Source organism: Ictidomys tridecemlineatus, chromosome 1, assembly GCF_052094955.1.
Source record: "Ictidomys tridecemlineatus isolate mIctTri1 chromosome 1, mIctTri1.hap1, whole genome shotgun sequence".
NCBI lineage: Eukaryota > Metazoa > Chordata > Mammalia > Rodentia > Sciuridae > Ictidomys > Ictidomys tridecemlineatus.
The window spans coordinates 27,174,230-27,197,876 of NC_135477.1; the positions used below are offsets into that span (position 1 = coordinate 27,174,230).

General features: G+C 38.7%; 1 protein-coding gene across 4 annotated transcripts in view; it reads left to right on the forward strand.

The window, feature by feature from the left end:
- Positions 1–23,647, forward strand: part of Dnmbp (dynamin binding protein) — a 96,201-nt gene that overhangs the window by 31,198 nt on the left and 41,356 nt on the right. For 3 of the 4 annotated variants that reach the window (XM_078027793.1, XM_078027784.1, XM_078027816.1), the window contains 2 exons: positions 888–1,010; positions 8,710–10,716. In XM_078027793.1, coding sequence (XP_077883919.1) covers positions 888–1,010; positions 8,710–10,716 — 2,130 coding nt within the window. Of the gene's footprint in view, positions 1–881; positions 1,011–2,294; positions 2,372–8,709; positions 10,717–23,647 lie in introns of those variants that run through there. The other variant, XM_078027832.1, reaches the window with a different exon arrangement.

Here is a 23,647-nt window from a genome sequence, read left to right on the forward strand (position 1 = left end):
GTTCATAGGCCTTGGGGTGAGAGTGAACATGGAGGGACCAAGAGAAGTTCAGTAAGGCATGAAGCATGAGTGGTAGAGCAAGCTGGGAGGCTGAAGAGAGGAGCAGGAGCTGATCATGGGACCAGAGTATACCAGGCAAGGAATTAAGTGGGAAACTGGGAAAGCACTTTAAGCCTAGTCAGATTTGTCTCTTGGAAGCTACCTGCTGCAGATTGGAGAATGATAGGAAGGGGCAAAACCTAAGGTTGGAAGGCAAGTTGAAGTTTATTGCAGTCACCCAAGTAGGAGGCAATGATAGCTTGGACCAAGATGGTAGGTCTGAAGATAAGTAGACAAATTCCACAGACTTCAGAATGTAAAACCCATAAGCCTTTCTTTTCTTTCCAAATAGCAGGTACTGTCCTTCTACAACCACCTGTTAAAATCCTACTATCTTCAGACAAATATGATCTTTTTCCTAAGAACTTTCATGTTCTTCCTGACCCATTATTGTCCTTCTCTGAGCTTCCTTAGCAATTTGTGTACCTACATTGTGACATAGGGTTTTAGGATTGAGTTATTATTTATGTCTAACCCAGATTTTTTCAGATCTTTGAAGACCAAGACTGCCTGGCTCATGTTTTCTTTTGCAGTGTACTTTGTGGCATTGTAATCGATTACTGAATTGCATTCTCTGTCTCCTGCATGCCTCAGATTTTGTGTACTGTATTTAGTCTATAAAGATTCTCCAATTATTAGTACTCTGAGCTTTCAGTTAAGGGTCTATTAAGGGACTCAGAAAAAGTTTTTGTCCTTATACACAAATAGAAAAAGAAATTCCAATATTAAAAGAAAAATAATATTTAATATTGAGTGTCACTAGTAAGTATGTTTGATTTTATTTTCAGGACAATTCCCCAGCAGTTTTGTGGAAATTGTGACCATCCCCAGTCTAAAAGAGGGAGAGAGGCTGTTTGTCTGCATCTGTGAATTTACATCCCAAGAATTCAATAGCCTTCCCCTCCATCGAGGTAAGCTGATCTGAAGATGAGGTTGGTGGAGTCTGCCCATTCTGATAACGAGGTCTTTGAATTTTTATTAAGTGGCCAACATCTGGAGAGTCCTCAGAAACACCAAGGTAGCACAGGCAATAATAATAATACATAATATCTTTGTAGCATTTTATAATTTTTGCACAAATGCACTCTCATCTAATTCTCAGTGCAGACTGTCAAGGTAAGCAAAGTGGGTATTATTTTAACTGTACTTTATAAAATGAGGTTCAAAGGCTTTAGCTTCAGGTGAGAAGTTTGGCCTTAGAAGGTGGACTCATATCACCTTATTCTCAGTATTATCTTTCTACTGCCCCCCATGCTGTAGCCACACTTTATATTTATCTTTTTTCCCATAAATACTGCTATGGTTTTGCTAACAACATCACTACTTATTAATGCATAATAGTAATACAGTAGTTTTGACGTGGTAATTTAAGAGACAAATGCAAACAACTCCATTTTACTCCTATACCAGTAGATAATGTTACAAAAGTTCTCACCAGAACCAGTTTAAAGGGAAACAATTTAAAATGGATAGTCTTAGTCATGTCTCAAAGATATTTCAAGTATTTTTTACTTCTTGCATTCTGATAGACTATAAAAATTTAAAGATAGACTGTAAACATTTCAACAAAAATACTTAGTTAGATCTGTACATTTCTGCATAAACACAGAAACTAGTAGTGTTCCACAGATTGAGACTTACAATCCATCCAATTTTGTGATGACTCAGTCATCAAAATGGCAGAATATCACCAGGCACATTGGCACACGCCTGTAATCCCAGCAACTTGGGAGGTTGAGGTAGGATGATTGTAAATTCGAGGGCAGCCTCAGCAATTTAGCAAGGCCCTGTATAAAGATAAAAAAGAAAAATAGTTAGGGACCTAAATCAGTGGTAGAGTACCCCTGGGTTCAATCCCCAGGGCTGAAAAAACAAACAAATAAACAAACAAAAAAGTTTGAGCTTCATAGTTATGTTACTAATATTGTTACTTATTCTTTTGAGTATGACACTAAAGGGATACACTTAATTTCTTAAATGGTATGCTCCCCATCCCTCACCCCCACCCCACCGAGAAAAACCTCAGAAACTTCTCTAACCCCTAGTCAGTGAGAAGGAAGGAAACTTGTAATTTGGGGTGTTTTGTTACTCAGGATTTGTTGAAACAAGGGCCTTGAACAAGCTAGACAAGTGTTCTACCACTAAGCTACATTACTAATCTTTTTAAATTGTATTTTTATTTTATTTTGAGACAGGGTCTTGCCAAGTTGCCCAGCCTGTCCTAGAACTTGTAATCCTCCCGTCTTGGCATCCTGAGTAGCTGGGATTAGAGGTGTGTACCACCAGGGAGATTCTTGCACTTAACTCTATATACAGTCTTTGGTTAATTTCTGTCAGAATAGAAGCAGATTATAACAGGGACTTTGTCCTTACTGACAGCTCTCCCAGTGATAGTCTGGAGTCCACATCAGACCTGCCCCAGGTCTAGAGAGGAGAAAGGGTGAAAGTGCCCTGGCTTCTATCACAGCTATGCCCAGGATGTAGATAGCAGGATATTTCCCTGGTTCCTGGTGTACATAGTGGATAGAAGAATATACTGGATGGAAATATGCAGTATGTCTACAACATTATGAGGAATTTAAGGGATGTCATTTCTGGAATTAGCTTATTTGCTTTATAATTACATCTTATTATAGTCAAGTCTTGGTACTAAAATAAAAAAGAAGGATTTTCTGCTGAAACCTACTATGGAAAGATGAACTGGCTTTGAAATTAAAATGCAGATTTCAGGAATCCTAGGGCCATCTGAGAGATTCTTAGAAGATACTTGTGCCAACTTTCAGCCTGAATCACCTGTGTCAAGACTGTATCAAGGTCAAGCAGGGTTCCAAAATTTATAGATCTTATTTTAACTACCTATTGACTAGTTAATCCTAGTAAGATTAATGATGTAAATGGAGCCCAAAGAAAGAGGATCAGGGCAGGGGGCATGGTGTGTGGAGGAGGAGGTAGAAAGCGGTGAACTAATTATCAGTGGTTTTATCTCATTTTTTTGTGTATCTGCTGCCAGCCAGCTCCTATATGTGTTCTCTAGTCTGAAAGCACACACTTTCATGGGCGGGAAAGTTAGGTATACCTACATCATTTGTTTTTTTCTGGGATGTTTAACTTGAAATACTGACCTAATTTTAGTTCCTCTTGTTTTCTAATACATGACAGGTCACATCAACAGGCATTAATTTTGCTAATTGGATATAAAAATCACTACAAAATGAAAGCATTGTTTTATAACCACATATAGTTTATCAGATTCCAGTCTAGGTCTACTGATTTTGAAATCTAGTGTTTGGAATGGCTCTTCTACTTCTTAGACTGAATTTTTCCCCCATTAGATCAGTGTTTCAGCTCATGAGTAGTACACACTCCCTTATCCCTATCCTCTGATACTGCTAATGCTTACTCTTATGGTTCTTTCTCTGTCCCTGGTCACAATGTTTCAGTGATAAATTTATCAGAAAGAGATTAGAAACCTTAAGAGTATATGGAATAATGTTTGAGATCTGTTTTGTTTCATGAAATATGAAGATCTTATTTTAACTTTAATTTCCTATTCACCATGCTGCCTTTCAGTTGTTATTTATTTATCTTTAAGTAGTATCATCAGGATGAATAAAGAAAAAATTATGCATGCACATATGTAAATTATATATATATGTATATATCAATAGCAGGTAATATAGCTTAGGAATAAGAATTCTGACTGCTCTACCTTAAATCCACTCTTCCACTTAATAGCTATGACCTTGAGCTAAGTCTCTCAGCCTCAGTTTCCTTTTCTAAAAGATGGGGAAATGGGCTGGAGTTGTGGGTCAGTGGTAGAGTGCTTGCCTAGCACATGCAAGGCCCTAGTTCGATCCTTAGCACAACATAAAAATAAATAAAATAAAGGTATTGTGTTCAACTATAACTAAAAAATAATAAAAAACAAAAGTCTGTAGATTAATATTATAAAAAAAATTAAAAAAATAAAAGATGGGGAAAATAATAACCACCCTGGGGTAATTGTGAGGATTAAATGAGGTTCTACATGTGAAGCATGTGGCAAAAGGTAAACACTAAATAAATTTTAGCTATTTTTATTAGTCTTAACCTATTTTTTTTTTGAGGGAGACAGAGAGAGAGAATTTTTTAATATTTATTTTTTAGTTTTCGGTGGACACAACATCTTTGTTTGTATGTGGTGCTGAGGATCGAACCCAGGCCGCACGCATGCCACGCGAGCTCGCTACCACTTGAGACACATCCCCAGCCCAAGTCTTAACCTATTTTTCTGAGGTTACTTGATGTGCTCTGGGGCTGTTTCCTTAACCATTCCATGAAGTTTTGTATGCACCTACGTTTTCCCAGGGAGATTCTACCCAGAATCAGAATCACTAGTGGTTCTTCCAGCAGGTGTCACCCTTCCTCCTTTTCCGCAAGCTACCCAGTTGTTTCCACTGTTCCTTGCATTTTGAGTTACATTTAAACACAAGAACAAGACTATCTTTTAGAAGAAGGGTCAATACAGAAGGCCAGGGCCACTGATTGTCCTAAAAACTAAAGAGAGGAGAAAATAAAACAAACAAGGGACTATGACAAGGAAAGACAGAGACCAAGGAGAGGAAAAAAAAATAAGGTATTATAGGGAGTGATAGAATATAATTAATGATTGTTCTACATGACAGAACACTTGTGCCTCACCTATAGCCTCATGTTTCTAGACCCCCCTCTCCCACCACACACACAAAAAATCCATTAAAAATAAATTGAGCAGGAGGATATCAAGTTCAAGGAAAGCCTGGATAACTTAGTCTTAGTGAAACCTGTCTCAAAATAAGAAATAAAAAGGGCTGGGAATCTAGCTCAGTGGCAGAGTACTTCCCTAGCATGTGTGAGACCCTGGGTTCAATCCCTAATACTTCAAAATAAATAAATAGTATTTATCTGTCAAAGCACATGTGTTATAAATTATTATTATGAAAGTTCTCATATGATTTACATGGGGAAACTAAAATATGTGGTCAGTCTTCAAGAAGCACACAGTTCTCTGGGTATCTGGAGTCAGAGTCAGTGAGTCACCTAGTTCTTCAGAGTTCTTATATCAGATTCTAAGACTTGTATTTGTTCTTATCATTTTGATCCGTATTCATTTCCTGTTCAAATAAAAAAACCCAACCAGAGAAAACAAGCAGTTTGTGGCTGGGTTTGGTTGTGCTTGTACCAAAGATTTGGGCTGACCCGGGTCTCCACATTTCCTATTTTTCTCTTTTCAAATCATCATACCACTCCAGGAGTTTCTCATTTTGGTGCTTTGGGAAGTCTTGAAATGACCACTAGGAAGCCCTCATTTCTAAGGAGTCACCCCGGTCTCAGAGGAAGAGCTTTCATGACTCATGAAAATGAGAAACTCATGCAGAACATTCAGGGAAAGGCAGGACTGGAAAGTAAGGGCATTGAACCAAAAAAACAAAAACAAACAAACAAAAAAAAAAAGTGTGTCTTCCAGGGTCTTAATTATGATTCTTTTTTTAAAAATTTACCTTTATTAAGTAGAAATAACCAATAGAATTATAGTCTGCCACATGATAAAGCCTACCAAAACAGTCATTTCACTGAAAATAGACAGGAAAACAAACTCTCTTACACAAGTTCATAGAGATCTGGCCTAACAAAGAAAATACTGTAATTCTACAGCTTTAAGAAGGCCAGTTCAGTTCAAAGCCTGAAGAGTGGGAGTTAGGGCAGCTTTTATTTTCCTATTCACCAAGAGGCCCATTGTGTCTGAACAGAGACACCACCAGTGAGTTCACTTTGTCATCCTAATGGCAGGCCTTAGGGCCAGTAGGGGAAAAAAAACACTGATAATTCTTAGGATCCAAAACTCTGACCATGGATACAGAATCATAAATTAAAGAAGTATAGAAATATAGGACCAAGATGTTCCTATTTTTCAGGAACCCTTAGTCAAAATAATATAATATCAGGAAAATGTATTTGATACCTTGCACTAAGTCTAAAACTTACTTTAGGTGCTGTATAGTATGTAAAAGTACAAGTGCCAGAATTAGTGATAAAAGCAGTTTTGTAAGTAACAGATAGTCAAAATGAACATAGTTTCTAAGGTTTTTTAGAAAAGCATATTAGGGTTTGAGATGGAGAGATATAGTATGCATAAGGGTTTGGAGTTCATAATGGCATGGCTTTGTATGGGGAACAGTGAAAATCCCCTTGTGGAATAGGGTCTCATCTCATAGAGTAGATCCTAGGGGATGGTTTAGAAAGGGAAGAGGTTAGGACTGGATCATCATGAATATTAGGTTGCTTTGGGGTTAACAAAGAATAGTGTTTTTGTTTTTTTGTTTTTGGTAGCTTGGCAAGTAAACCTCTTCAGAGCGAATCCAGAAAAAAAACTTATTTTTATTTATTTGGGGTATAAGAATACTATGATTTGCTAGGTGCGATGGTGTACACCTAGAGACCTAGCAACTCAGGAAGCTGAAGCAAGAGGATCAAAAGTTTAAGGCCCATCTCAGCAACCTAGCGAGATTCTGTCTCAAAATAAAATAAAAAGGTTGGGATGTAACTCAGAGGTAGATGAGTGAGGCCCTGGATTTATTTTCCAGAACTGGGAAAAAAAAAAAAAAGTTTATTAGAGAGGAAGTCATTGGGCAGTAGGCTCTTCATGCTTATGGTAAAAGTTTAGGCAAAAGAGAGATATGATAAAATGGTATCCTGGGCCTCCAATGAAGAACCAATTCCTGAAGACATCTTTCTTAACTGTTCCATTTATGATAATAAACAACATAGTGTGAGCAGTTAGATCCATGGTGGATCCTATCCAAAGAGCTATATTAGGCCCAGAAGCTTGAACTGTAATATTATTTACAGCAGCATTTATTACACTTTTGGGTTTTACAATCCCAACACACTCATAAAAGATATAAGCCAGGTGCAGTGGATTACAGTTGTAATCCCAATGTTTTGGAAGACTGAGGCAGGAGGATTGTGAGTTCAAAGCCAGCCTCAGCAAGTTAGCAAGGCTCTAAGCAACTCAGTGAGAACCTTTCTCTAAATAAAATTTAAAAAACAGCTGGGGATAAGGCTCAGTGGTTAAGTGCCCCCGGGTTAAATCCTCAGTACTAAAAAATATATATATATATATATTGAGACCTCAAAAGGTTATATCTATTGAAATTTGAATTAATTATTAAAACTGGGAATTAAAGTATTTATTAATTAACTAAAACTCATTACATATTAGCATAAATAGCATTTTTATTTTTTAAAAAAACTAACTTTCCAATCAAATTTAGTGAGGAATGATATTGGTTTACATTTTTATAAATCTTTTTAATGTTTGACTTAATGGAATAAAGCTGGATTTTCATACTTGCATCTATATTTAATCTATTACAATATGTTGTTTTGTTAGAAGTATATTCTAAAAAATCCAGCCTCACACAGATATGTAATGGGAGAGAGGAGTCTTTTAATAGTCTTTTCAGATAATTGTGAATATTTTTCTTTAACACTGTACCAAAATGCAACAAATGGTAGTTTTCTTAAGGATCAATTGCAGTGTGGGAACTGAAATCATATCAGTGAACTTTTCATACTACTACACTAAAATCCATTAGTCTGTTTTGGTTTTAATGAATCTTTTAACCATGAATGATTTTATAACATCATGCATTGGATATGTAGAAAATATTGATTCAATGAGTTATTACCAAATGTGGGCCATTTTATTATACAACACCAACAATTACACTTGTTAATATTCCTAGTGATCTCATCAGAAAAACATTCAACTATGGAAAGCTGTCAAGTTCATGGTTGTAGATAAGAGTTTTCCTTCTTATTTTAGCTTGGAAGTTGGAATTTTACCATGGGCAACAAATATTTTTGCTTATTTTCCTTGAGGTTACAGACTCATTTCTTCCCTTTTAGAGGAAGTGTCTCCAGGCTATCCAGGCCTGAATAAACTGTCTGCTAGTCATTCTTTCACATAAAACAGTGTTGGGTGAAAAACAGCAGTTGGTTCAAGCATATAACTTGGCCCCTCAACTATTTTTCCTCAAGACAGACAGGAAAAGCTCTGTGTGTGTAATTCTCATGTTGTCACACAGAATGTTACAAAGGAAGCATTCTCAAGAGTTGAAATTTAATACAACAAATGTAACTTCATCAAGGATGTTCTTAACAGCAACTAGATTTGCTTTTTACACCATTGAGCACTCGGTGGTGAAGAATACAGTGACTCTACTGCAACAGTTCTGTGTGCTTTGTTGCCGCTGCCTTGGTTTATGCATCGCCAGCAGTTTTATCCCCATTGCTTTTATAGTCATTGCAAATGTCAATGCAGTGGAAAATGTGGATAAAGTATTCATTAGTTTTGACCTCACAGAAAGGATCTCAGGGACCCACCCCTAAGGTTCCATGGATCACTCTGAAAACCCTAGGTTTATAGGAATGTTTCCATTCATTCGATTATTACAAGTGTTCATGTTCTTAAAATTCTAGGTATGTATTTCCTTGATTCAGTTGATGTTTGAAGTGATGCCCTGCTCTACTGATTACAGTAATGCTCTGCTGGGATGATGACTGAGGTCATTCTTTCTCTTTCTTCAGGTGACCTGGTGATTCTTGATGGCACTTCCACTGGAGGCTGGCTGCAGGGCAGAAGCTGCTGGGGTGCCCGGGGCTTCTTCCCATCTTCGTGTGTCCGGGAGCTCTGCCTCTCATCTCAAAGCCGGCAGTGGCACTCACAGAGTACACAGCTTCAGATTCCTGAATATTCCATGGGTCAAGCACGTGCCCTGATGGGGCTTTCTGCCCAGCTGGATGAGGAGCTAGACTTCAGGGAAGGGGATGTGATTACCATTATTGGAGTTCCTGAGCCAGGCTGGTTTGAGGGGGAGTTAGAGGGTCGAAGAGGCATTTTTCCAGAAGGTTTTGTAGAACTTTTGGGGCCTTTGAGGACTGTGGATGAGTTGATAAGTGCTGGAAATGGAGAAGACTGCATTGCTAATGGTGAGGTAGATATTCCTCTTGGAGAAGAAGAAAGAGGGCCAGATGAGGAGGACGAGCAATCAGGGGCCTATGGAATTGCCCTCTACAGATTCCAAGCCCTGGAGCCGAATGAGTTAGATTTCGAAGTAGGGGATAAAATTAGAATCCTGGCAACCTTGGAAGATGGCTGGCTAGAAGGATGGCTCAAGGGAAGAACAGGCATCTTTCCTCACAGATTTGTAAAGTTATGTCCTAACACCAGAGTAGAAGAAACCATGGCCCCACCCCAGGAAGGCAGCCTCACCAAGACCCCAGAAAGCTCTTTGGATGATTTGGAGAACACGGTAGTAATGGAGGAACCAAGATATGAATCTCTTGAGTACACAGCAGAGATGCCCAACTATGTGCTTTCTGAAACTTCTACTTCTCCCCTAGATCACCTGACTCCTGAATGTGATGTAAATAAAAACTCTGATCCAGGTGAAGTCTTCTCAGAAGGGTCCCCCAGAAGCCCAGGTGCGGAGCACATAGAGCCTGTTGCGAAAGACCCTTCTGTGACTGAACCTTTTGAGGTGGTCAATGGTATTTACTCCCAACCTCAGGTATCTTTTCATTGCCAATTGCAGAAAAACCAGTATTATTCTACTGTAGGAGGGAGCTACCAAAGTGCAGAACAGTTCTCTGGCCACTTTCCTCTAGAAGCCAGGACTAGAGACTATTCCAGCCTACCTCCCAAAGGAACGTATGCCCAGCAGAGATTTCTTCAGAAGCCAGAGCCTCCCCTTCACAGGGGCTCTTCCCTTGCATCCTCAAGGGTAGCCAAACCCAGCCAATTGAGCCTTCAGCTCCAGGGTATGACAAGATGTGTTAAAAAGCACCTAGCCTCCAAAGAAAATGCCTCCAGCTTCTGCTCCTCATCAGAGAGATCAGAGAGGAAGCCTAGTCCAAAAGGCCAGGGATCCACTGTGGAAGTAACAGCACTTCCACAGGGAGATGGAAGCATTGACCTGGACTCTAAGTTGACACAACAGCTGATAGAGTTTGAGAAGAGCCTGTCAGGGCCTAGTACAGAGATAGACAAAATTTCACGCCACTTTTCAATCACAGACTTTAACTCTGAGAAGGATATTGTCCGAGGTTCCTCAAAGTTAATTCCCCCACAGATGCTACCTGAGAGAAGAAAAGCCCTAAGGCCACCACCACCTCGACCCTGCACTCCATCATCCACTTCTTCCCACTTGCTGGTTGACCATAGCCCAAAACCTGCACCCCCCTTGGCTGTGAGGCCCTCTCGCCCAGCTCCCTTGCCTCCCTATGCACAGCAGAGGATGAATGCAGCCTCTCCCAAGCCCCTTTCCTGTCACCATCCTAGCTGGGACACTCTAGAGAAGGAAGACCCTGAGCATATGGAAAAGAGTCTAGACCAGACATCCCTGTGCCCCTTGGTACTAGTGAGGATCCAGGAAATGGAACAGGACTTGGACATGTACACCAGGGCTCAGGAGGAGCTGAACTTGATGCTGGACGAGAAGCAGGATGAATCCTTAAGGGCGGAGACCCTTGAGAATCTAGAGTTCTATGAGAATAACATTGAAAGTTTGAATCTGGAAATCCAGCAACTGAAAGGTGAGTGATGAGGAAAATAACGTGTACTTGTTTTTTGGCACCCACCAGTCCCAGTAACAGCCTGCCTTTGTGTTTTAGGGGTTATTGCCATCTTTGATGACAGAATGAATTGTATTTTCATTACCTAGTTTCTTATTCTGTCACTACAATGAAATTGCTCAGTCTTGCTATATTCTATGACCAGTGTCCTTTGACCTCATTTGCTGCTTAAAGAAGTGCAAGACTTAGAGACATGTGTGTACCCCATTGACATGTGTACCTCGTCTGCAGCTATGATGTCCCTGGTGTAGTGCAGATGAGAAGTCCCTAAATATAACTTTCTTCATCAGGATCTATAAGGACTAAAGGCTTCCAGGCTAAGACTCTTGAGAAAATTACAACTTGTATCTCTGTGGTCAAAGGACTCATTTTCAGTAATAATAATTGCTAACATTTCTTAACTTACTAGTAAGTATAGAGTCTTCATGGATTCCTTAAAGGTGTAGGGATAATTCATAAGGCTGCTTTAGGAAGGAAGAAACTAAGACTTACAGAGATTAATATGTCAAGGGAGCTAGTATTTAAGGTCATGCTTTTTACTACTACAGTTTATTACTTCCACTTTGCATATTCAAAAAATCATATTCTGAAGCCTCCAGTCTCTGGATATTTCACATTTACCAGATTCACAGGAAAAATAATTTATGGAGTAGGAAGAATAAGAGAGGGAGCCATGAGCAATTGGCCTCTGTCCCTAGGAGTTCATGACTGCTAGTCACTCTTAGCATGTGTACAAGACCTCTGAACCTACATGTCATCAGAAAAGGAAAAGATAAAAAGTAATCTGAGAATCTAGGAATTGCAGGATACTAATAAGAATAAAAGCAGAAGAATGGAGGTGCAGAGAGCCTAGGTCAAGTTGGCAGACTGAGGATGCAGACCTATCTCTTCTTCTACCTTAGATCTCTGAAAGAGAATAAGGAATGTGTAATTTTAAAATTTCCACAATAAAGAGTATTATTGGAATCAGGAATGGTGGTGTACACCTGTAATCCTATCTATTCAGGCAGCTGAGGCAGGAGGATCCAAGTATAAGGCCATCCTGCGCAATTTAGTGAGATCTTGCCTCAAAAAAAGATTGAAAGGGCTGGGGATGTAGCTCCATGGTAGAGCACCTCTGTTCAATCCCCAGTACTGCAGGGGCAGTGGGGGGTGCTATTAGAAGGCCAGAAACCAAGTAGTTTTTTAAAAGATGGAAAGCAGATAGTAGTGAAGACAGGGAGGAAACCTCTATTCAAAATATGCTCAGGAGAGGAGGACAGTTCTAAGGGAACTCCAATTCAGAGATATGGCATAGGAGGGGTCTTGGGACAATTAGGGAACAGTTGAGCTCCATCGTCACCTGTGCTGAATAGGAACAACAGCAACACTTGTCCTTGAGCACTAGATAGGTACATAGACATGTCCTTAAGAAGGTGTTCCTATAACATGCATACCTGAGCTCTTGGAGGAATACCAGGTACCTTGATGACTTTGGATTACCAAAAAAAAAAAAAAAAATTCTAAAGGAAACTTGGCTGGCTGTTGCATCCCCAAAGCCATAGCAAGTACTAGGGTCTTCTCTTGTTGACCATACTTAAAAGATTCAAGATACATTTGGAAACTATTCTTTTATTGCATATACAGGTGAGAAAACTAAAGGCTCTCAAATTCCAGGTAGCAGGGACTTCCCAGAAACCACACTTTTTGAAATGAATCACGTTCCACTGAACTATTTTTGTCTCCCATACTTAAGAACACTGTGCCATGTGTTCAGAGGGACTCATGGATTAAGGGACTGGAAGTACTAAGTGATGACATTGCTGTTCTTGCTTATTCACCTGACCTTCTTTTTCAGGACCAGTTTAGTAATAATACAACCAGTATTGTTACTATGTATCTTTTTTTTAATTACTAAAAACTTCATACTGGGAAAGCCCTACAGTAGGTAATTGGAGTCTCAATCATGAAGAATTTTAAAAATTCAAATCCATCAAATACAGCATTGGGGAAGTTAATGTGGTCTTATGTGTTGCTAGTCGGTGTATTGTTTATATCTGCTGTCAGTTTGTTGAAATTACTTATTCCTTGCAATGACAGATGATGTCTCTTTTTTTTTTTTAAAGAAAGAGTGAGAGAGAGTGAGAAAGAGGGAGAGAGAGAGAGAACTTTAATATTTATTTTTCAGTATTTGGCGGACATAGCATCTTTGTCTGTATGTGGTGCTGAGGATCGAACCCGGGCTGCACGCATGCCAGGCGAGCGCGCTACCATTTGAGCCACATCTCCAGCCCCAGATGATGTCTCTTAAGGACTTCTTTTTTTGAATGTTCATAAATGTTATTTCCAACAATATAAATAGTCTCTCAAAAGGCAGAAATTCATCAGTTGGAGTACCAGGCTTTATTTCTGTAATCCAGTCCTGCATAATCTTTAATCTTGAAATTTAAAGGCCTAAGGTTTAAAGAATTTTCAATATTCTGATTCTAGTCAATATTATATTTAGTTGTTGGATGCCTACTGAAAAAACAGGTAATACCTATCAGTGTATCATTTCTCATACACCTGGTGTGGTGTTCCTCACATAGTAGGGGCTCATTAAATGCTTGATGTTATGGTTTGGATCTGAAATGTCCTCCAGAAGCTCATGTATTAAAGACGTGGTCCCTGTTGCAGCAATGTCTTGAGGTGGGGCTTTTGGAAAGTGATTGGTTCACAAGGGCTTTTACCTCATCAGTGGATTAACCCATTGATGGCTGAATGGACTACTAGGAGGTGGTGGAAACTGTAGGCAGGTGGTTCATGATTGGAGGAAGTAGGTCACTGGGAGTGTACCCTTGGGGACTGTTCTTATCAATGGCCTCTTCCTATCCTCCCCTGCTTCCTGGCTGCCATGAGTTCTGCCTCACTCAGGTCCCGAAACAATGAAGCTGGCTAACTTTGGTCTGAACCTCTGAAACCATGAGCCAAAATAAACCTTTTTTCCTTCAAGTTGTTATGTCAGGTGTTTTAGTCACAGAGATGAAAAGCAGTCTACCACACCTGAGTAACTAAATGAGATTGGATTGAATGGCCTGTTCTACCTTGACTTCTTTCAGAATCTCCTGCCTCTGTTGTTGCTTTGACTTGGACTCCTGGGGAGCTGAGGAGGGTCAGTGTAGAGATGCCAGCTCCCTGATCAGACACAGTTAATGTAGCAAAATAATCCAATGCTGTACATGCCCACAGTGAGGCTCTTTAACTATTGTTACTTCTTAAGTCCCAGGAATTAAGAAGTCATGAAGGTTCATTTTCTAGAAGCTCTATTTGTTTTTCTTATCTGCTCTGTTACCTGTCATCTCCTGTTTCAATGGTTGTTTATTTGTTTGTTTCCGTAGTTGTTGGTATATGATCCCCAAATACTAAACCTTAGTGGGCTGTTTTGGGCAGCACATAGTTCTCATTCATGTGGTCTTGTATATCTGGCTGTCTTTCATTGTGTGCTGCTCATAGAACTTGGGAATTTTGGGGGATGTAGGGTATTAGGGATGAACTCAGGGGCACTTAACCATTGAGCCACACCCCCAGCCCTCTTTTGTATTTTATTTAGAGATAGGGTCTCTCTGAGTTGCTTAGCACCTCACTGTTGCTGAGGCCAGCTTTGAATCCCCTGTCCTCTTGTCTTAGCCTCCCAAGCTGCTGGGATTACAGGCGTGCACCCCCACAACCAGCCAGAACTTGGGAAATTTTAAGACCTGAGATGAAGACACCTGACTCCAGAGATGATTTGTACTTGTTTCCGTCAGTTTGTGTCAGCTAATGTTTACGAATTCCTGAAGGATAGTAATCTTTGGTATTCAGGATCAAGAAATTGAAATTCTTGGTAATTCCTAAATTGCAACTGATTTTGTATTTTAAAAAAAAACTTTTCTGCTGTCATATATAAATTTTAAAAATTAATAAAAAAGAAAAAAGAACTCTTCATTTACATGCCTGTAAATAATAATGGTAGTGACCAAAATAATCATCAGTGAATGGTTTTACTGTGCTAGGATTACACTAAAATTTTTAGAGACTTTTATACATATATGAAATAAAGATGTGGCTTATTGTTATTGTGAACCAAACTATTGTGACAGGATTGTATATTGTAGTACCATGTTAAAATGTTCCACACCTGATAATAGGCTTAAAAAATTTTTTGATATTTTTAGAGCAGTTTTAGGTTCACAACAAAATTAAGAGGAAGATATAGACATATTTCATATCTCTCTTCCCCCTATACATGTACAACTTCCCCCATTAACAACATTTCTGAAACATGTTTTACTTTTTATCTTAAAATAATTTTAGACTTATAGGAAATTTGCAAAAATAATAGAGTTCCCATGTACCTTTCACTAGCTTTCCCTAACTTTACCATCTTATGTGACTATAACATATTTAACAAAATCAGAAAATTAATGATAGTTGACATTTGATCATTTAAAATGTTAAAGGAACATTTAATACAAAATGTCCATTTAAAAGATTACACAATGTATTATATATGTATTGATTATTGATGTATTGAACCACCACATCATACCCCTGTCCTGTCCCCCCCCCCTTTTTTTTTTTTGGCAGTACTTGGGACTTAACCCAGAGATACTCTGGGTTACATCTCCAGTCCTTTTTATGTTTTATTTTGAGACAGGGTCTTCTTAGGTTGCTGAGGCTGACCTTGAACTTGTGATCCTCCTGCCTCAGCCTCCCAAATTTTGGGGAGTACAGGTGTGCACCACTGAACTTGGCTAATATCTCATTAATAATATAATTTTGTATTTGTGTAATTTTGATGTTTTTATGTGTCAGTTAAAAATAAAATTTTAAGTCAAAAAATTTAAGTTCAACATTAAAAAAAATTCCTGATTTAGAAATTCTGCAAAGAATCATGTGTTATAAACATGAGATTATAGCACAAAGATAATTATCTAAAATTTTAATATTAAAATCTCCTTTTTCACATTTTATTTTGGGAGAATTAATTTATTATTACACATCCTATTAGTCAAGCTATTATAACCCATAACCAGAAACAATGAATTTTAAAAAATGGTATATACTTGGAAGATTTTTTTTTTCCAGAAAACATTCTATTATGATTGTTTGCCAAACAAATGTGCAAATGGATCTTTTAGCCTTAACAATATGGAGCAATTGTGACATTCAAGATTGCAGCCCAGTGCATGGGATTCCAATAGTTAGGCTGAATGTAAGCTGCCTGTCAGGAAAATGGGACAGGTTTTAATGTTGTATGGTATATTTTATCATGAAATTTTTTTAACCCAAGTTAGGTCATTTATTTATTTTAATAATAGTTTAAATTTACTCATTTGCAGTGTGTGGGACAGTAGTCCCTCCTTTCTCGAATTTTGTGATCTTTTTTAGCATACGTGAATGGTATACCTTGAATGGTTTTCAAGGATGGATCAGGAGTTGGGTATGGTTGTGCACACCTACAATCCCAGTGACTCAGAGGGCTAAAACAAGAGGATCCCAAGTTCAAGGCCAGTCTCAGCAACTTAGTGAGACCCCACTGCAAATGTTTTAAAAATTTTAAAAAGCACTGGGATGTAGCTTAGTGGTAAAGCACTCTCTATTCAATCCCCAGCACCACTTAAAAAAAAAGAAAATCCAAGAAACAATGGAATTACTTTTTTAAAAATACACATTTCCCAGGATAGCAGTAATACCTGTTATTTTGTACTAAGGGATTCTCTAACAGCCTACTGATTAAAAAGCTTGCTTTTTGTTTAAAGTGCTTATAAATTCCATATTGAAAATTGTAAGAATAAAAGTAACCAAACTTAGAAAATATTTAAAGTTTTTACAAATTATCACAAATATTTAGTATTTAAAATTGCTCTTAAAATAGAATTTTGAATACACAAAATATTAGTTGCCCTGATAGTACTGATCTTTGTTTTGTGACTCATTTCAGACTGAAAAAGTTTTCATTTTACACTGCTGTTGGTTTGCTTCCTGAGTGGTAAGAAGGCATCTCTAGGTAGGGTGTTATGGTGCATTTTGCTTCATTTAATATTACTTTCTATTTTAACAATGAAAATATTTTGTTTGCTTGTTCCGCCTTTTCCTTTGTCAGTGAAATTTATTATTTTTCCTAATTTACATTTAGTTTCTAATTTTGTTTTTTTTTTAAAGAGAGAGTGAGAGAGGGGGACAGAGAGAGAGAGAGAATTTTAACATTTATTTATTTTTTCTTAGTTCTCGGCGGACACAACATTTTTGTTGGTATGTGGTGCTGCTGAGGATCAAACCCGGGCCGCACGCATGCTAGGCGAGCGCGCTACCGCTTGAGCCACATCCCAGCCCCCTAGTTTCTAATTTTGTATAGGACTATTTCGCAACAATATTGATATCTTTGCTTCTTCTGTTAAAATATTTACAGAGCACTGAGGGATGTAGCTCAGTGGTAAGCACTTCCTTGATATGTCTACGGCCTGAGTTCCATCCCCAACATCACAAACAAAAATTTACAGAGAAGGCTGAAGTGTAGCTCAGAGGTAGAATGTGTGCTTAGCATGTGCAAGGCCTGGATTCAATCCCAGCACCTCCCCCAAAAGTTTGCAAAAATATAATGTATAGCAAATATTAAATACTGAAAGACACTGGGCAAGCATTTTTGGGTAGTATTCAGATGATAGAACATTCATCTAGAACTGCCAGTTTAAGGACTTTGTTTCCAAAACTTGATATCTTGTACCATCACTTACAAGATTTGTAAAGGTCATACTATGCAAATAAGCTTATTAACACTTAATCTATTTGCAAGAATGACTCACTGTTATCAGTGCACAGGGCCATGAACACACTTGCTCATAACTACACATGTAACATGGCAACAGTTGCAAGCAAAACTAACTGATTAGATCTTGCACACCTCTCACCATCCTATACACTCTCCTCCTGGGTAAAGGAGGTGTCAATAGCAATTCTTTATTCTCTGTGTTAGTATTTTCTCCTCTTGCTTTCAACTTAACATTAGTGGATTCCTTCAAACCCACAGTGTCTCTACAGTTATTCTTGGCCGTTAATCTCACAAAAAACTTAGCATAAGATTTAGAAAAGACAGAACTTTTCCAAAAAATGCAGAGAAGAAATTTCCACATGGAAATATTAATTATTCTCAGCCCAGATCCAACTTACACCAATCCCAAGACTTAATGTGTCTTGTACCTTGGATGTCCAAGGGATCAGGACCCCAGCAGAAGAGGGTTAGTGCAATTTCAGTTTATCCCCAGGAGTCCTCTAGAAACTTAGCTTGTCATAGAGAAGGTCTCCCTTTGGACTCCTCACTTTGCAAAGGCTCTGGGCTTTGAGTTTTGACTCCTTTTCCTCAAAGCACCATTGAACAAAAGTTCAGGTTTTCAGGGACTGGCAAATGTCCTTACATGATGTAGTGTTTGTGGTTTTTTACATCTCTTTACATTCTGATTTTCCCTTTGATTTTAGCCTCTACTTCTTTACTTTCTTGTCAGCATGATAGTTTTAAGCAAGTGGGGAGAGGGCTAAATATTTCCTCTAAATTTCTTAGCTTTTTTTCTATGAGATGGTTGGTCCAAATATTTAGACTTCACTTATTAGAAATTTAAAAGCCAGTGTTTGTCTCTAACTGAGAATTAGGAGTTTTACATTTGGGATTATAATACAGAGTAGGGGTAGAATATTAGATGGTATTGATGGCTGGTGTGTGTTGGGGAGTGAAAATGCTGTTCAGTGTGGGCTGCAGTATGGGTTTCAGCTCAGTCTTTCATCCATTCAGGAAATACTCATTTAGTTTTACTGTCCTGCTGAAGGCAGGGTGCATAGCAGTGAACATTATGGATATACTTTCTGCCCTCAAGAGTGAAATTAGTTATTAATCAACAAACCCATTGACTTTGCAGGCAGTTCCAACATTACAGGTTAGTCCCTCAGACACTTAGGTTTCCCAGCACATCTTACTTTTAGAAGCTCTGGTCAGAATCACCTAGTGTTTCCCTGAGGAAATCTCATTTAACATACCTCAGTCCTTTTCTATCTCTGGGTGAGGTTCACATACTTGAATTTGACAAACAGTCACAATGTGTATTCATTTCTTTATTTAGCAAATGTTTCTTGAGCACATACTGTGAGCCAAATGATGGCTACACATTGATTAGTAAAAACAACATAGTCATAGTATCATTCATATTTGTGTGTCTTGGAAACTCTATTAATCATACTGATGTGGACCTCTGTAGTTAATTGTGCCGTCTGTCTTGCGGCCTTTGAATCATGGTCATAGAGTTACTTTCCATGTGGGTCAGTGCCAGGACCCTATTGTTTCTCAATCAGTACAGTGTTTAATAAATTGTGGAGTGAATCACCCTCTCCCACATCAGGAACCTGGTTCCTGAACTTCTCTTCCCAGCCTTTAAGGTAATGCCAAGAGGGAGGTTGGATAGAGATTCCCAGTTATTTTTAATGACTTCTTGTAAATCAAATCAGAATATGTTTTTAAGGAAAGAATATTTTCAGCAAGATGTTGGATAGTTCATTAAAAAGAATCAGTTGGGGCTGGAGATGTGGCTCAAACGATAGCTCGCTCGCCTGGCATGCATGTGGCCCGGGTTTGATCCTCAGCACCACATAAAACGAAGATGTTGTGTCCGCCGAAAACTAAAAAATAAATATTAAAAAAATTCTCTCTCTCTCTAAAAAAAAATAATAAAAAAAATAAAAAGAGTCAGTAGATTATCAAATTGGAGGATTATTGATAGGGAATCACAACTCTTCACAGAAAGCTGATATATAACATTCTAGGCAGATTTGTAAAAATTGAAATTGTAGTTTTTCTATATACAAAAGCAATTTGTCATTTTGACGACTCTTTGGAATACCTCAGAATTCTTTCCCAAACTAGCAAGTAACTAAATCAATTTGGGGTTTTTAAGATGATAACAATTTATATAAAGGAAATAATATTTTTTTTCAGTTTATCATAACATAAAAAAAAAATGAAAGCACCCTTAACTTGTGCATCTGGTTCAGGGCATTGGCTCAGTACAAATGAGCTCAGTTACTTCTAATGGATTTTATTCCTCATATAAAATAACCACTGTCATCAAAACCTGTTAATAGGCAATGTTAATTCAAAACAGTAACCCATTTTTCCTTTTAGATTTAATACATGTCAAGAAATGTAGCTCAGAATGGCTGAGTTGTAATTGACCCATGAGTCACTGTTCTTAGCAGTTCATGGTATGGCTTTATGAACAATTCCTCAGCCTCAGTTTCAGGCACAGAGGAGAGAGCTGGAGTCATCCAGGCACTCCAAGTATCAGTTCAGATTTCACTGAGGCTTTGAAGTACACAGTAAAAGAATTTCAGTTAACCTGAGACCTTCAATCACAAGCATTTATTATTATGAAGAAAAGAAATCTATTATAGAGAAAAGAAATCAGAGAAGACCTTCTGGAAAGTGACATTTAAGTGAGAAGGCAGGTGAGAGGGTCTGGAGCCGGCTAAGCTATCTGGGGGGATGAAGGAGAATTGTTCCAGGAAGATACGACAGCGAGTATGAGAGTGTGCTTAGTGTTTGAGGAACAGCACAGAGTGCAGGTCAGCCAGAACAGAACAGGCATGGTCATTCACAATTCACATTAAGAGAAGCTGTCTGAGTGTTTTGAGCAGGGTTGGGGTGCAGAGAACAGCAGAGAGATGGGCCTGGGAGCAGAACAGAGCTAGTTCCTCCAGATCAGATGGAAGCAGGGAGACAGCTAGGGGACAGATTAGGGTAGCATGGCAGATTTAATATTGAAAAAGTGAAGAGATTAAGTAACTTCCCCAGGATTATATAGCGAGTGAGTGGCAAAGTCAGGATTCAAGTCCAGGGCTTTCAAAGTCTGTGGTCTTACTCTCCCAGGGACACTGCCCTCTACCTAGTATCTAGAATGTACAAAATTAATGCTCCAAGCATTGATTCATTAAACATTAAGTACCTACTGTGTATCCCAGCTACAGAGTTATGCTGGTCCCTGTCCTCAGGACTTTTCACTACACTAAAAGGAGATGAGCAAATACAATGAACTAAATAGTATAGGTAAAAATGAGAAGTATTTTCAGGTTCCCTAGAAAACAGCAGGAACTGCAGGAATGAGAGTGTCACTAGGCAGTCTTAGGAAATGAGGAGCTGACCTTCAGCCTGGAGGAACAGCACCAGGTAATTTACAAATGTTCAAGAATTACTTGTTCTTGCTAGTTTTTTGATGTCATTTTCAATCTCCTCCATTTCTTCTTTTACTCTTTTTCTGCCTCTCCATCTTTTCTCTCTCTTTCCAAACCTGGTGCCCCATCTTCACTTGTAGACCACATGGCAGGACCTACCCACACTGGGAATCACCACATAGTCACTGGCTGATAACCCGCCCTCTAGTAGCAAATGACAAGCACCCTGGGCAGGATGCTGCTTGGGACTGTTGAAAAGAGCCTTTCCCTTGTATAAAGAGAATGGGAAAGCTGGGAAAGATTGCATTTCACCAGCAATCCTGGCACCAGGAAAAGGAAAAAATTATTCTCTCCTTCTCTCAGCCACCATTGCTTTGTATAAAGATTTATTACTCAAAAATAGCAACCCGTTCATAGGGTTGTTTAGGATTTTTGTTGTTGTTTGTCTGGTACTAGGACCTGAATCCAGGGGTGCATCTTTAAGGCCCTAAAGGTAATAAGACTTAGAAAAGGAGAAGCAGAGAGAGCCCCCATAATATAACCAGCTATTCACTCTACTTATCTAACAACGATTTCTTTTGGCTCCACACCACCTCTTTTGGATAATTTCTAAGTAGTGTTCTTCTTACCTATAATTTAATTCTCTTTTTTAATCCTTTCTCTTCACCAAGTTATTTGGTATATTTTTCTTACCATGTTGGTTTATCAAAGATAAGTTGCTAAAGAGAATTTTATTATCCATAACAGTTAAGGAAAGACTAGTCTTTGTTTTTAATTGGATTTGGAATAGACCATAAAATTGTAGATTTAAAGTAGCAGAGAGGGGCTGGGGATGTGGCTCAAGCGGGAGCGCGCTCGCCTGGCAAGCGTGCGGCCCGGGTTCGATCCTCAGCACCACATACCAACAAAGATGTTGTGTCCGCCGAGAACTAAAAAATAAATATTAAAAATTCTCTCTCTCTCTCACTCTCTCTCCTCTCTCACTCTCTCTTTAAAAAAATAAAATAAAATAAAGTAGCAGAGAAACCATTATCTTCTTCATTTTACACATAAGAAAATGGAAAACCAGAGAAAATAAGCATAGCTCATACTGAGAGGCAGAAATTGAACTTCTAGAAGCTGAGTATCCTCATACCTCATCTCATAGGTTCTTTGTAGGTTGTTCTGTTGCTCTATTATAATTCAAGATTAAAGTTGTCTTTCCAAATAATGTCAGCCTCCTATTGGCTTAGTAAACTAGATCACAGTCTTTATTGGGTTCAGGTGATAGGTGATAGATTACTGAGCCATTCAGTCAGTACTGGACAATGTTCCTGTGTGGGTCTGCATGCTCATGTGTTGATAGTGGGGACTGGGCCTGAATGAGGAGGGGTGGGTAGTAGAGCAGGAGCAGAGACAAGATAGAAGGATAGTGTAGGTGGGGGCCCATCACTTACTACATAGTGATCCTCTTCTGCGTTAGACCAGGGTAGGGTTTATTTGTTGGTTTAATTGGTTTGAGGGAGATTAAAGGGTTACTATCTCTAAAGGTATTTCTCTTTGTCAAGTGTCATGAAGTCAAATGGATCCAGGTTCAAATCATGGCCACACTGTGTACTGTTAATGTGTCTTCGATGGGTTATTCAAACTCCCAGATTATTTTTTTTGTCTGTGGAAAAATAAGAATAATTACATGCCCACCTTGCGTAACAGTGAAGATCAAAAGGAAAATTTATATCAACTTTGTATCACCAGTCATAGCACATAGTGCTTGCTGGAACATTAGGAACTGTGGCGCTGTCACTGCTGGTGCTGTTGCTGCCGCTGCTGTTGCTACTGCTGGTTTGGAAGGCACAAGAGAACCTGCAGGTGGGTGAAAGTCTAAGGAGGACATCAGAAGTTTTGACATTCTAGAGATTATCACTGTTGGTGTAGAACCCAGAAGTTGCACACAAGTACTTCAGGTATTAGAAGAAAAGAAAAAAGAAGTTGTGAGGAATAGAGATCTATGGATTATTAAAGCTAGAGGGATCAGACAAGTCACTGAGGCTACTGCCTCATCTTAGGGATAGGTTGGTTGAATCCCAGAGAGACTACATAGTTTGAAAGTAGCAGAGCAGACATCTAATTATGGACAAATAGGAATTAGGTGAAAGTTCAAGGAGTCATTTCTGGGCATTCAATAAATGACAACTCAGCTTAAAAAAGCAGTCTAATTAAAGCCTGCCTCTTGGGGTGTAATTAGCCTATCAGAAACCTTCAAAGACTCCCCTGAATAAATCGAATGGCATTCAAATCCCTTGGGATCTGGCCCCTCAGCTTATTTATTTTTCCCACATATACTCTCCTTTAAACCTTATTCTCGGCACTTCTTACTTCTTCCTGCATAGAAAGTTTCTTGCATATTCCCCAAAGAACTATTCAGATGCCACCACCTCCACCTCTCTCCCTTGCCACACCAGGGAGTTTGCTTTGTTGTCATGCAGCTTTTGCTTGTCACACAGCATGTACCCCATGGGATATCACTGAATAGTGTGTGGCTCCTGCTGTTGTACAGGGCAGGAGTTAGCTTCACCTTTTTCTCTTCCACAGTGCCTCATGTATAAATAGGTATCTATTTAATGTTTGTTGAATTTAATTCAGCATTTTAATACAAGCCTCTACAATTTCTAGATTCATTCTCCAGTTCCTAAATATTCAGTAT